Source organism: Ovis canadensis, chromosome 2 (assembly GCF_042477335.2).
Source record: "Ovis canadensis isolate MfBH-ARS-UI-01 breed Bighorn chromosome 2, ARS-UI_OviCan_v2, whole genome shotgun sequence".
Classification (NCBI taxonomy): Eukaryota; Metazoa; Chordata; class Mammalia; order Artiodactyla; family Bovidae; genus Ovis; species Ovis canadensis.
Window position 1 is genome coordinate 166,012,368 of NC_091246.1, and position 15,672 is coordinate 166,028,039.

Consider the following 15,672-nt stretch of genomic DNA (forward strand, 5'->3'; position numbering starts at 1 on the left):
TTTGTTTTTTAATCATAGCAGCTCTCAAGAGTTTGTGTCAAGCTATATTGAGAGAGGAAAAATGTTCACACGTATCTGACTTCTGGTAATGGTTTCCCTGGTAACAGGGGAAGCAAAAGCTTGAAGATTACAATGCAAGGGCTGGAGGTTCAAGCTTCAGTCTTCTTGAAAATGCCAGCCTGCTCAGAGAAAAGGTTTCTCCGGTCAAAAACAGTAGTCAGAGTGGGAGCTTCTACACAACCACAAATGTGACATATTTTCAGGGACTTGGAGAAAGAGGTCTCCATCCTTGGATGTTGTTTGAAAATTTTCTATGTTCATGGCACAAACACCTCCAGACAATTTCAATGCCAGCCACAATCACAGCACCTAAGCTCCTAACTGATTAGAAATTAAACCTCTCCCCCACCCTGAAAGGGCTTCCTTATTTTAAGTCCCTATGGAGGAAGCACCCTGGGACCCATTAGCTCAGGCATTAGGACAGGAGGAAGGGACCCAAGGCCAAGGTCCAGTCCCTCTGCTCCTCCTCAGAGCCGCTGGCCACCCCACACGCCCACCTGCACCCAGAGGTGGCCCTGAGCAGCTGCCCACAGGCAGCTGCCCCCCTGAAGAAACCTTAGCTCAGAGTCCAGCTCTGCTGACAGCAGAAAAGCCAGTGCTTGCTTCTTCCAGGAAATGACAGGACGAGGGCTTCGGAATTCTGCCCCACAGACATTCCCAGTCCCCCCATCTAATCCACCCCCACTAAACACTAGTGAGTCACACTGTTCACCAGACTCCCTCAGGCTAAGGACTGGGACACACACATGCAAACACACAATGCTCGTGGACAGCGTCGCTTGTTTAGGGTAGGGAGCTAAGGGCACGTGAGACTCTTGGAGAATCCCTGATTCTTTGTTGCTGCTATGGCAACACTGTGGGCAATTGCTTTTTATTTTATTTTTTCTTTTAAAGAAAAGGAGAATACATAAAACCCCATTAGGACAAACTCCACTTAGCCTTTAAAGTGTTCAGAATCATGTAACAATTAATTCATTGTTGGAGAACCTATCTCGACGTTCAAGGTTGAAGAGGGCTGATGTCACCCTTTATCAACTGGGTTCTGAATCAGAAGGTGATTTAAAAAGAAAACAAGCTCTTCTAACCCGGTGTCCTCTATTTCCTTCCAAACTCTGGGTTTGGGGGTGGGGGGCATTGCTTGTTGTTGCATCTACATTTGCTTATGAGGGGAGAAGACAGACGGAGAGGGGGGCACAGCACCAAAATGCACGTGAGGCTGGACCACAAATGCGAGGAGACGGAGGACAGCCGCCAAGGTCGGAAAGATGAGGGGAACAGGCCTGTGCTTGCCGCCACTGAGCCACATCACCACCCGCCCGCCTCTGCAGAAAGAGCCCACAGAGAGGCACTTTCATCATGCTGAAGGCCAGGTCCTGGGCCCGAGGAAAGCATTTGTTTCAGGGTCTCTGTCATAACAAGATGACTGTTTCTGTACACCAGCCACAAAGCCAGAGACCAGCCCAGCTGGACAGAACCTTTCTTTGTGACAGGGACTGGCGTGATGTGACCTCAGCTCACACCACAGGGCCAGCCGGGCCCCACACAGCACAGGTCCATCCAGCAGCCAAGCAAACCCAGAAGAGAGCCCATAGCGCACGGGAAGAGTCCTGTCATCTCCCGGGAGGAAGCCGGAGGGGAGTGGGGTCCTTGAAAATACTCTGTGCCTCCTGGTGCGGCCTCAGAGTCAAGCTGCCCTCCCTAGGCTTTACCAGTTCTGAGTCTAGGTCTTGCTGAAGCAGAAGAGTTAGTTCCATTGACTGGCAGGTAAGAATTCGGGGAGGACAGAATCAGAGCTACACGTCGGGTGCCTGAGGAGGCTGCCGTGGCCTCCTGTCATCTTTCCAGGTGGAGCAGTGGCCCAACAGTGGCTCCAGTCATTGCTGTTGTTTAGTTGCCCAGTTGTATCCAATTCTTTTGCAACCCCATGGACTGCAGCCCTCCAGGCTCCTCTATCCATGGAATTCTCCAGGCAAGAATACTGGAGTGGGTTGCCATGCCCTCCCTCCAGGGGATCTTCCCAACCCTGGGATAGAACCCATGTCTCTTAAGTCTCCTGCACTGGCAAGCAGGTTCTTTACTGTCTGAGCTACCAGGGAAACACAAGTAGCACCAGAGCCTCTGGCAATAGTGGCTAACAAGCCACCCCTGGCTTGGACTCCTAAGGCTCTTGCCAGCCGACCACACTACTCAAGCAGGCTGTGCCCAGAGATTGCAGAGGCCATCCTGCCAAACTCCAGTGGCCAGCCTGAATGCTGGGCCCGCCAACCTGGGGGCACCCACGCCACTGTGCCCAGGCAAGGGCATGCTGCGTCTTCAGAATGGAAGCGTGCCTCCTCACCGGCAGCAGCCAGGGTCACCCAGCAGCCCCGGGAACCCAGTCTCTGTTTTTTCCCTTTTTCCCTTCTCTACTCCCATTCCTACCCCTGCCTTTCTGCAAGGTAGTCCATATGGCCTGGCGGAAAAGGAATAACTCATAAAATAATTACCAAATGCTCATTACGGGCCCACAAGAAACGTGGGGGCAGGATAGTACAGAAAAATTCAAGTCAGACAAACTCAGGTTCAACGCACGGCCTCACTAGTCCCTAAACTACCTGGTCAAGCTACTTCACCTCAATTTCCTCTTTAGTACAATGGGAATAATAATACTCACACACCTCATAAAGTCCCGCATGCTGTGTAACAAGGCCAAAAAAAAAAAAAAAAAAAAATTCCACAACTCTTCAGTGGGTCCACATCGCCTACAGGATAAAGTCCATCAATTTCTATCCAACTCTGGTCCTGCCTGACTTTTTACTATTTATTTCTATTTATTAATTGTTTATTTGGGTCTTCATTGGAGCACTTAGGATTTTTATCTGCAGCATGTGAACTCTTAGTTGTGGCATGTGGGACCTAGTTCCCTGTCCAGGGATCAAACCCAGACCCCCTACACTGGGAGAGTGGAGTCTTAGCCACTAAATCACCACGGAGGTCCCCAGCCTAACATTTTAGAGCTTATCACTCTGCACGCTAAGCTTTAGGCTTTGGTTTTTTGCTGTTCCTTCTGCTTGTACAGCCCTGCATATTCTATGCTCCTCAGATCCCAACCTTCCCAAGAAGCCTTCCTTAATTCTCCAATCTTCCTCCCCACTCACCAAAATTAACAGTATCAAGTGACTTTCTTCTGTGCTCCCATAGCATTTTGCTCACACCCATCTTAAAGCACATAATCTCCACATGAATAATAACTATGCAAGCATCTGCTCCTTCTCTATAGTCAAAGATTTCTGCAGAGTCTTCGGTGTCTTAGTGACTTCAGTCCCTAGCAATACTTAACCATATGCCAAATACCTAGTATACTCACATCGAAATACAAATGAAAGAAACAATCAAATGAATGCAATTTAAAGAAATTAGAACTGGAAAACAAGAAACTATCTTCTGTAGCACTGGATGATCTATATCCAGTTAATCTGGAAGGCAAATGCCAGGGGTGGCTTCTGTGCACGGGGAAATAGTTTCTCTGAGTCATAGTGCCCACTGACCACAGTTTTTAAATCCTAGGGCATCCATAGGAACCTTCCTATTTACCATGCTGGCACCCACAAACCCTATCACCTCTTCTAGAAGAAATGGAGAGAATTCTACACTCTTTCAGATGACATTTTGAAAAACACACACCAGGCAAAGATGAGAGCATAGGAGATGCCAGGATGCTACAATCAAATGTTCGAAATATTTTTTTAAACCCAGTGAAGTTGAAGGGAATGCAAGGACCAAGAGAGAATAAAGCGGTGCAGTTAAAAGGAGTCTCTCTGATCTCAAAAACATTTAAGGGTTTAGACAGACTTGAAAGGAAAGCTCACCAATCTACTATATTACCATGAATTGCAGAGACTTCAGGGACTTTTAGAAGTCATTTGATTCAAATCTTGGCCTCTAGAAAAAAAAGATTCCCATTGCACCACCTTCCATTCCTGATGTAAACAAGGCTTACCATGGCCAGAGAAACCTCAGCTGTACCTGAGTAATCTGTGCCAATCAGTTCTTTCTTATATACCTACATTTTATCTTGCTGATACAGAAATACACAGCCACTTCCCCTCATGGCAGCTTCAGTGGATATTAAAAAAAAAAGTTAAATTTGGTCTCCATTATGCCCCTAATAATTTCCTTTTAAGGGAGAATAAGATACTCTCTATTGCTACAAAATGCATATGTTGATGCTATATTTATGGTACCCAAGCAATGTCTGTTTACTATATCATGTCAGAGCCTGATTTTATTTTAGATGGTTTTCTTTGTGACTCACTGTCTATTGGAGACTCAAGTTATCCACAGTTAGAAAGTCTACAAGAACCCCCCCGACCTGGGGACTGTCCATTTCTGACATTTCATATTATAAAAAAATCCAAACACTGAGAGCAGCCCAAACTTATCTAGTAAATAAAAACTCAAGGGTTATTAGTACTATTTGTCAATCACAGGACTTTTTAAGAATGGAGTGCATCCATCTCTAATTACTATGTCAACTTAGAGAGGGTGGGTGTGTGTTTAAATAGCCCTCGTGCTTAGCACAACAAGCAGTAAACACTGTTTGGTTCTGATAATGAAGGAGGAGAGAAAAAGAAGGAATTCTGGCTTGCATGTGATTACTTTAATAAAAATATAAAAGAGACTGATAATAGAGGGGAAGGAGGGCTGACTAGGAGCAAACAAGAACTATATACTCCAGAAAGAGCAAATATGTTTAGACAGAGAAGCAAAAGAGTAGAAGTAGAAAGAAGACAAAAATTACCACAGATACAAGCCCAAACTATTAATTCAAAAAAATCTCACATGCTGGCATATTTTTTTCTCTTCAATTTTCTGTAATAATCTTACTGTAAAGACTTTCTAATTGAATTGATGTCTGCAACAAGAACATAAATAACCATACACCTCAGCAAGAAATGGTACATAGTGACAGGCGTCTCCCACGCAGGTGTCCCAGGTCAGAATGAATCTAACAGAAGTAACCAGGGCTGATTTTCATGCCTTTCAAATAGTTAGGTTAGTCAACCCAGCTTCTAAAAACAAGCGGATCTAATAGGACAAGGAGTTTGGGGTTTTGTTTTTCCATTTTTCACTCTTTAAATCTAGCGCTACCTATGAAAGCGGCAGCATCAAGACATCTGAAAGCACATTTACTGCAGCACTCAGATCTGAAACCAAGGACTCAAGGATGAAAAGCAGAGGAGCAGGAGGTGCCCCTTCAGCTCTGTCGGCTCTGTCCAGATGGTGAGCTCCCCAAGGGCAAGCTCTGTCCTGCCCCTGATTTGAAAGGGCAAGGCAGAGAAATGTGTTAATTGCTTGGCTCCCTGCTGTTATTTTGACACAAATCCTTCAGGGCCAAGGCCAGTCCCAGAAAAAAAGAATTGATCTCTAAGACACAAATTCAGGCTTTAGGCTACCTATGTGGAAGAACAAATGTCAGGGTCTGGGTGGGACGATAGAAAGTGGGTTAGATGAAAGTATTATTAAGGAATGCTGAGTGGTAAGAACAACTCACTAACCAGCAAGGTAATGTGCGATCTTAGGAGGCTGCAGAAAATTCCTTGATGCCCAAGAATTTTCCACATTCAAAGCTTCTTTCTGAAGACTATACTTTCAGAAATCCTTTCTACTGTCACATACACACTACTATATAGAAAAAAACTAATCAAGACCTATTGTATAGCACAGGGAACTCTACTCCAAACTCTACAATGGCCTAGATGGGAAAAGAAGCTTAAAAAGAATGGAAATATGCGTACATATAATAGATTCACTTTACTGTACACCGGAAACTAACACAGTATTGCAAATCGATTATACTCCAATAAAATTAAAAACAAAAATAAAAAATCTTCTTTCTAAAGAGACAGATGCACAAAATAGATCAACCAAAAAATATACAACTGGAGCATCAGAATAGATGTTTTTCTCCTGAGGCACTATAGCTTCACCAATATTTTAAAGCCATTACAAAAAATAGTGTGACTATATATTACCCTGCTTTTAAGCTTCTAAGTGACAGAATAACTCTGCCCAAAAGGTGGCAAAAGAAATAAAGAAATCTCCTTGGAAAGGAGGTGTCGAGGAGTTAAATCCTGACATCATAGCAAATCAGGGCCAGAGCTTGCTATAATTCAGTGTTTCCAATTAGCAGGCCTCTGCTTACGGTCAAGGTACATTGATTTCTAGGCTGCAAATACCACTTAACATTTTCAATTATTTTGAAAGGCCCAGGAGAAAATAAAGAAATAGCACTTACCTTTGACAATTTGCTTTGCACAAGCATTGTAAACTTGCTCTTGAGTCGTGCTGGGAGGCAACACTCTGTCGAAGACATACGGCTTTCCTTGCTAAAAAAGAAAGACAAAAGAAAGAGAGGTGGAAAAAAACACATTAGACATTCATGAATAAAAAGCACTAATATTAGTTAGACCATAGGCACTAAATCACCAATGCTACTTGTCAAGGCAACTCCTTACCAAGATGAGAAAATTTCATAGCATGAACGACACCTTCATTGTGTGTGTGTATACTGTATGCTGAGATCAGAGAGGAGAAAGGAAAATGTTTTTTGTTTTTTTTTTCACTTGAAGCACTTTTTCCGATGAAAGACTGGTTGACACATTCATTCATTATTTAAATAAATATTTAGTTACGGAGAGCTTCTTCTGAGCCAGGCATAGACTAGATGCTAACCAAATCAGAAAACAGCCCTTCCTGGAGAGCATCAATTAAGCATGACAGATAGCTAATAAGCAAGGAAACAAACACACAGGAAAATGCAAAATGCCTGGGTATAAATTAATGGGACAGACGGGACATGAAGGCCTCTGTGAAGCAGCACCGCTTAAGCGGATCTTGAAAGGCTCAGGAAGGCTGAGGCATGGGAGGAATAACAGAGGCAAAGGGTGGAGCAGACAGCAAGGGCCTGGAGTGCTCAAGGAACTAGCACAGGGGTCTCCAACTTTTTTGGCACCAGGGACTGGTTTTGTGTAAGACAGTTTTTCCATGGACCATGGAGGGGGGTGGGGGATGGTTTGGGGATGATTCAAATGTATTACATTTATCGTGCATTCTATTTCTATTATTATTACATCAGCTCCACTTCAGATCATCAGGCATTAGATCCCAGAGGTTGGGGTCCCATGACCTAAAGGGTGGACAAGAGGAGATGGAAAGGCAACGGGGAGCCAGTGCATGCCAGATAGCTAGCCAGGGTTGTAACACACTTGGATTTTATTCACTAGAAAGATGCCATGATCAGATTTAAGAAGCTGCTCTTAATAGCCAGATATTATTGTTCTCTGTCCCAGATTATTCTAGTGTTTTTTTCACATGCACAGGTGGTACCTTAACTGTGCAGATGCTTTGGAGAAAAGGGGGGCATCTATAAAGTAAGGGCTTCAATAGTGGCTCAGATAGTAAAAAATCCACCTGCCAACACAGGAGACCCACGTTTGATCCCTGGATTGGGAAGATCCCCTCAGAGAAGGAAATGGCACCCCACTCCAGTATTCTTGCCTGGAGAACGCCATGGACAGAGGAACCTGGAGGGCCACAGTCCATGGGGTCACAAAGAGCTGGACATGAAGAGTGCTACTGATACATACACTATAAAGAGAGTCACGTGCGTTCCCCAGCTGTGGGCTCTGGGATTTGGCCCCACGGTGCTGGGCTGTGTGCAACTGAGAAGGGTCAGAGGGAAGGGAAGAGGTTCTGCGGTGCTGCTACGTAAGCCCCAAGCCCCGATTCTCTGCCTCTCAGCATTCAGCAGGCAACTACTGGAAGTTTCTGTGCCAGGCACTGCACTCTGGGAAGGCGGGAGGAGGACAGACAGGACCTTTTCCCCAGATAGCCCCCATCATAGCACTTTACCCAACAATACCTCCCTTCCCACAGCCCGCTCCACCCAGGCAGCCCTTCACCTTCATTTTCCCCAAGTACGTGCGGCAGCAAGGACAGGAGCAGCGAAGGGAGAGAAGGAGAGAGCCCAGAGCCTCCTGCACTCTCACCCCGCATCTCCACACGTGGCTCTGGATGCCAGGAACCACGCAAAGCCAGTCTGACACCTCAAAAAGATAACTGCTCATGAGGGATCCGAGGACAAGGCTTGTGATATCCTATAACCTTCACACAAAAGGAGGCATGCAAGCGTCAGACTGGCTTAACCTTTCTCTCACTCCTTTATGACTGGGGAAGCCACACACCAGTGAGGCCCTATGTGTTACGGCCGTGCTTGCGCTTCAGCCAACAAGACAGTGCCAACCAGGTAGACAAGCTACTTCCAGCCTAGTCTTGGGAAAAAGAAAATGGAGAATTTTGAGGTACCATCAAAGGTTGCACTTCACAAAGAGCAGAGCCAGCCATTCTGTTAAAATTATGCAAAGGGATTATTTCCTGATGCTTTGTTCCCAGTGAGTCTCATTTGATCAGTGAACCAAGTATTTGGCTTAATAATCAAGAGAATATTCCTCACCACAATCTATTGCCAGTGATCAGCCTACCACATTCTTAACAGATTTACCTATTTGTAAAATTCAACTAAATGTCAGTAGGGTGAATGTTTGCATAAACATTTACAGAGTTTGCCTAAGTATGTGTCATCCACTAAACCTGGAAAGAAAACGCAGCTCTGCTTAATCTAAAACAAATCCATTATTCCTCCAAACTTAATGAAAGTAGCCAAAATAAACTGTCTTCTTTACAGCATGATTCGGTTTTAGGTTTTACAGAAAATGCACTTGACACAGCAAGGAAAAGGACCTATCATAGTATATGGTGCAAAAATAGGACTCACCAAGTGTGCCCTTTAAAATGCTGGTTGCGTACATTGCGCATTCGCTTTAAGAGAGGTTCAGTTCAGTCGCTCAGTCGTGTCCACCTCTTTGCGATCCCATGAACCACAGCACGCCAGGCCTCCCTGTCCATCACCAACTCCCAGAGTTCACTCAAACTCACACCCATCGAGTCAGTGATGCCATCCAGCCATCTCATCCTCTGTCGTCCCCTTCTCCTACTGCCCCCAATCCCTCCCAGCATCAGAGTCTTTTCCAATGACTCAACTCTTCGCATGAGGTGGCCAAAGTACTGGAGTTTCAGCTTTAGCATCAGTCCTTCCAAAGAAATACCAGGGTTGATCTCCTTCAGAATGGACTGGTTGGATCTCCTTGCAGTCCAAGGGACTCTCAAGAGTCTTCTCCAACACCACAGTTCAAAAGCATCAATTTTTCAGCGCTCAGCTTTCTTCATAGTCCAACTCTCACATCCGTACATGACCAATGGAAAAAACATAGCCTTGACTAGATGGACCTTAGTTGGCAAAGTAATGTCTCTGCTTTTGAATATGCTATCTAGGTTGGTCCTAACTTTCCTTCCAAGGAGTAAGCGTCTTTTAATTTCATGGCTGCAATCACCATCTGCAGTGATTTTGGAGCACAAAAATATAAAGTCTGACACTGTTTCCACTGTTTCCCCTTCTATTCCCCATGAAGTGATGGGACCAGATGCCATGATCTTCGTTTTCTGAATGTTGAGCTGTAAGCCAACTTTTTAACTCTCCTCTTTCACTTTCATCAACAGGCTTTTTAGTTCCTCTTCACTCTCTGCCATAAGGGTGGTGTCATCTGCATATCTGAGGTTATTGATATTTCTCCCAGCAATCTTGATTCCAGCCTGTGCTTCCTCCAGCCCAGCATTTCTCATGATGTACTCTGCATATAAGTTAAATAAGCAGGGTGACAATATACAGCCTTGACGTACTCATTTTCCTATTTGGAACCAGTCTGTTGTTCCACGTCCAGTGCTAACTGTTGCTTCCTGACCTGCATAGAGGTTTCTCAAGAGGCAGGTCAGGTGGTCTGGTATGCCCATCTCTTTCAGAATTTTCCACAGTTTATTGTGATCCACACAGTCAAAGGCTTTGACATAGTCAATAAAGCAGAAATAGATGTTTATCTGGAACTCTCTTGCTTTTTCCATGATCCAGCAGACGTTGGCAATTTGATCTCTGGTTCCTCTGCCTTTTCCAAAACCAGCTTGAATATCTGGAAGTTCACAGTTCACGTAATCCTGAAGCCTGGCTTGGAGAATTCTGAGCATTACTTTAGTAGCATGAGAGATGAGTGCAATTGTGCGGCAGTTTGAGCATTCTTTGGCATTGCCTTTCTTTGGGTTTGGAATGAAAACTAACCTTTTCCAGTCCTGTGGCCACTGCTGAGTTTTCCAAATTTGCTGGCATATTGCGGGCAGCACTTTCACAGCATCACTTTCAGGATTTGAAACAGCTCCACTGGAATTCCATCACCTCCACTAGCTTTGTTCAGAGTGATGCTTTCTAAGGCCCACTTGACTTCACATTCCAGGATGTCTGGCTCTAGGTGAGTGATCACACCATTGTGACTATCTTGGCCATGAAGATCTTTTTTGTACAGTTCTTCTGTGTATTCTTGCCACCTCTTCTTAATATCTTTTGCTTCTGTTAGGTCCAGACCATTTCTGTCCTTTATCGAGCCCATCTTTTCATGAAATGTTCCCTTGGTATCTCTCATTTTCTTGAAGATATCTCTAGTCTTTCCCATTCTGTTGTTTTCCTCTATTTCTTTGCATTGATCACTGAAGAAGGCTTTCTTATCTCTCCTTGCTATTCTTTGGAACTCTGCATTCAAATGGGTATATCTTTCCTTTTCTCCTTTGCTTTTTGCTTCTCCTCTTTTCACAGCTATTTGTAAGGCCTCCTCAGACACCCATTTTGCTTATTTGCATTTCTTTTTCTTGGGGATGGTCTTGATCCCTGTCTCCTGTACAATGTCACGAACCTCCGTCCATAGTTCATCAGGCACTCTATCAGATCTAGCCCCTTAAATCTATTTCTCACTTCCACTGTATAATCATAAGGGATTTGATTTAGGTCATACCTGAATGGTCTAGTGGTCTTGCCTACTTTCTTCAATTTCAGTCTGAATTTGGCAATAAGGAGCTCATGATCTGAGCCACAGTCAGCTCCCGGTCTTGTTTTTATTGACTGTACAAAGCTTCTCCATCTTTGGCTGCAAATAACATAATCAATCTGATTTTGGTGTTGACCATCTGGTGATGTCCATGTGTAGAGTTCTCTCTTGTGTTGTTGGAAGAGAGTGTTTACTATGACCAGTGCATTTTCTTGGCAAAACTCTATTAGCCTTTGACCTCCTTCATTCCATATACCAAAGCCAAATTTGCCTGTTACTCTAGGTGTTTCTTGACTTCCTACTTTTGCATTCCAGTCCCCTATAATGAAAAGGACATCTTTTTTGGGTGTTAGTTCTAAAAGGTCTTGTAGGTCTTCATAGAACCATTCAACTTCAGCTTCTTCAGTGTTACTGGTTGGGGCACAGATTTGGATTATTGTTATATTGAATGGTTTGCCTTGGAAACAAACAGAGATCATTCTGTCGTTTTTGAGATTGCATCCAAGTACTGCATTTCGGACTCTTTTGTTGACCATGATGGCTACTCCACTTCTTCTGAGGGAGTCCTCCCCGTAGTAGTAGACATAATGGTCATCTGAGTTAAATTCACCCATTCCAGTCCAATTTAGTTCGCTGATTCCCAGAATGTCAACGTTCACTCTTGCCATCTCGTTTGACCACTTCCTATTTGCCTTGATTCATGGATCTGACATTTCAGGTTCCTATGCAATATTGCTCTTTACAGCATTGGACCTTACTTCTATCACCAGTCACATCCACAGCTGGGTATTGTTTTTGCTTTGGCTCCATCCCTTCATTCTTTCTGGAGTTATTTCTCCACTGATCTCCAGTAGCATATTGGGCACCTACTCACCTGGGGAATTCCTCTTTCAGTATCCTATCATTTTGCCTTTTCATATGGTTCATGGGGTTCTCAAGGCAAGAATACTGAAGTGGTTAGAAATCTCTAACTCCTCATTTCAATAATATCACATTTATCAAGTGACAAACATATAATACAATGATTTTCCATAAGCAAAAGTTAATTCCCAAATAGAAACTGCCTTTGAGAACAGATAAAATTTAGAAAATGATTTGTTATGAAACTTATCTTGTCAGGATCAGAGCATAAATTAGTTAAAATTGTAAGCACTTCTATGTGCTTTTTCATACACTGAGTTGGTCATAGCCTTTTATTTTAGGTGAACCCTAAAGTCAAGGAACTAGAATCTGGATTAGAATTTAGTTACTGATTATTTTCAAGAACTGATTTATGGCATAGTGTACCAGCTGTATACATTTAAGCAACAATAACAACTAACTCATCATTGTTATTTTAGTAGAGGAATGAAAATCTCACAATTCCTGGTTGAGACTGCAGCAAAGACCCCTAGGAAACCAGAGTCTCCCTGTTTCTGGGGGAGTCTCCCTGTTTCAGAGTCTCCCACAATAGCTGAGGGTTTCAGTGGGCAGGCAGTGGGCCCAGCCTGCTTCGCCGTCACTGTTTGCAGCTGCAGAATAAATTTTTGCATTTACATTTTAATATGGGTCTGGGTGCTAACATTTGAGCCTGAATGACTAGGTTGCCATTTACTCCTTCCAGAGACACTCCTTTCCAGGCATCTATTTACCGCATGGTCCTCTGAGACTTCTCTGGCTACTCTGTCCGTGTCCTTTGCTGACATCTCTTCTAGACTTCTAAGTGACAGTGTGTCTGGCCCCAGACCTCAGCCTTCTCTCTATAATTCAAATGAACATGTCAGCCTTCAAATCTCGCCCAAGCTCCAGATTCATACACTCAGTCGCCTGCTGGACATTTCCATTTGATGTCCATTAGCCATCTCAAGCTTAACTGGCCAAAAAAGGACCATCAAGCCCTCTATATCTGAATAAGAATTGCACCATTAATCACCCAGTACTCAGGTCAAAATCATTTATTATGTCCCACAGATTCCATATCCAAAATACAACCCAAATTCTATCACTTCTCACCATCTGGACCGCAGAACCCCAGGCCATGGCATTATCATTCTCATCAAGACCACAGCTTTAGTCTCCTGACCAGTCTCCCTGCCTCCATTCTTGCTCCAAACAATCCAATGTTCACTTAGCAGTCAGAGTGAGCTTTTGAAATCAATAAACCAAATGACCCCATCTCCCTTAAAACTCCCCAGTGGCTCCTATTAGACTAGACCCTTAGCTCCCTGCACTCTCCTCCATCTTACTACAGTGTAGCCCGCTGGACTTCCTTCTGTACCTTGTTTATTCCTCAGCTCAGAGCCTTTGCTCTTAACGCTTCCTTTTTCCTGGAATTCTCTCACTGCAGATCTTCACTGCGCTCACCACAGGTCTTCATTTGACTGTCTTTACCACCTTCCAGACGTCACCTCCAAATTCTCCTTTGAAGGCTTCCATGGCCCTAACAAAAGCGACTGTACCCGACCCCGACATCGGTTTCTATCACATTACTCTATTACTATGTGACCCATTTTCAACCAATCAAATGGACCCCTACTATTAAACCATCTAACCAGCTAACACAGAAGCCACACAAATGCCAAAACCTAAGTGCAGGATATGCAAAGCTGCTGCAATATATGAAAGGAATCTGGGTGGGACTCATACTCCACATACATTACAACTGAAAATGAAGTAACCCAGCTTTGCCATGAAAGCCTTTCGCGGAGCAGTGCTAACTGCATGGAAGCAGTGTAGCTAAATAACTTACCAAGATCACACACAAAAAAATAACAGCAGATGGTTCTTACACTTTTATAGTTGAAATTAAAAAAAAAAAAATCAAGCCACCAGAATTCCTATCAAGTTGTTGGGAGCAAAGTGTCTATGAACCATATGGCCTGTCTATTAATACCCCAACCTGGAAGGAATATTACTACTGGAGACAGAGGAAAGCAAAGACCCCTTTAAAGATTTAGAAAATCAGCACCAGAAGGAAGGTGAAGGAAACTGAAATTAATTATCCCCAAGAAGAGATAATCAAGAGGTAATCCTTGACAACAACAACAACAAACAAACAACCCAATTAAAAAATAGGCAGAAGACCTAAGAGACATTCCTCCAAAGAAGAAATACAGATGGAAAACAGGCACATAAAAGGATGTTCCGCGTTGCTGCTTATTAGAGAAATGCAAATCAAAACTACAGTGAGGTGCCACCTCACACTGTTCAGAATGGCCATCATCAAAAGGGCTATAAACAATCAATGCTGGAGAAGGTGTGGAGGAAAGGGAACCCTCCTGTACTACTGGTGGGAATGTAAGCTGGTACAGCTACTCTGGAGAACAGTCTGGAGGTTCCTCAGAAAACTAAAAATAGATCCAGCAATTTCAGTTCTGGGCATATAACCAGACAAAACCATAATTCAACAAGATACACGAGGGACTCCCTGGTGGTCCAGTGGCTAAGACGGAGCTTCCAACGCAGAGGAGCATGGCAGGTCCCACATGCCACAACCAAAGATCTCGAATGCTGCAACGAAGATCGAAGACTGTGCGTGCTGCAACCCGAGACCCAGCAGAGCCTAAATAAATAAACAGGTATTTTTTAAAAAGATACATGCACTCCTGTGTTCACAGCAGCACTATTCACTGACATCGAAACAACCTTAATGCCCATGGACGAAGAATGGATAAAGAAGATATGGTACATACGTTGGGCTTTCCAGGTGGCGCTAGTGGTGAAGAACCCATCTACCAGTGCAGGAGATGTAAGAAACGTGAGTTCCATCCCTGGGTCAGGAAGATCCCCTGGAGAAGGATATGGCGATCCACTCCAGTACTCTTGCCCGGAGAATCCCATAGACAGAGCAGCCTGGAGAGCTACAGTCCATAGTGTCGCAGAGTCAGACATGACTACAGCGACTTAGCGTGCGTGCATGCGTAGTACATACATACAATGGCATACTCCCCAGTCATTTAAGAAGAATGAAATAATGCCATTTGCAGTGACATGGATACAATTAGAGATTATTGTACTACGTGTAGTAAGTCAGAAAGACAAATACCATATGATATATGTAGAATCTAAAAGATGACACAAATGAACCTGCCTATGAAGCAAAGAAAACCAAGGACATAGAGAATAGATTGGCAGCTGCCAGCAGGGAGGAGGGCAGGAGAGCGGAGGACTGGGAGTTTGGGATTAGCAGATGCAAACTGGTATATACAGAATGGCTAAACAGCAAGGTCCTACTATATAGCACAAGGAACTATATTCAATATCCTGTGATGAGCCATAATGGAAAAGAATATGAAAAAAAGTATATATATATATACATAAAACTGAGTCACTTTGCTGTATAGCAGTAATTGACAAAACACTGTAATTCTACTTTACTTCAAAGAAATTAATTTTTAAAAGAGATAATCTAACAAGATTATTAACATTTTTATTAGCATATTATCTAATAACAAGATTATTGGTCTTTCTGAGACCAAGAGTAGTGACCAAAGTTGGGGGGCGGGGGGCAGTGGCAATGACTTACATGATTTTTCTTCTATCTTTAAGAAAGAAAGAAAAAGGAAGAAAAAAAAATTTCCCCAGCAAGATTAAAACTCACTCTGTGGAATTATCTTCAGACACTGAGTAGAGGAAGTGATTACTAAGAATAATCACTGGGACTTCCCGG

The 15,672-nt window shown here is 43.6% G+C and overlaps 1 protein-coding gene across 1 annotated transcript in view; it reads right to left on the reverse strand.

Annotated features, from left to right (window-relative positions):
• KIF5C (kinesin family member 5C) overlaps positions 1 to 15,672 on the reverse strand; it is a 164,606-nt gene that overhangs the window by 98,762 nt on the left and 50,172 nt on the right. The window contains exon 2 of the mRNA XM_069577606.1: positions 6,338 to 6,428. Coding sequence (XP_069433707.1) covers positions 6,338 to 6,428 — 91 coding nt within the window. The remainder of the gene's footprint in view (positions 1 to 6,337; positions 6,429 to 15,672) is intronic.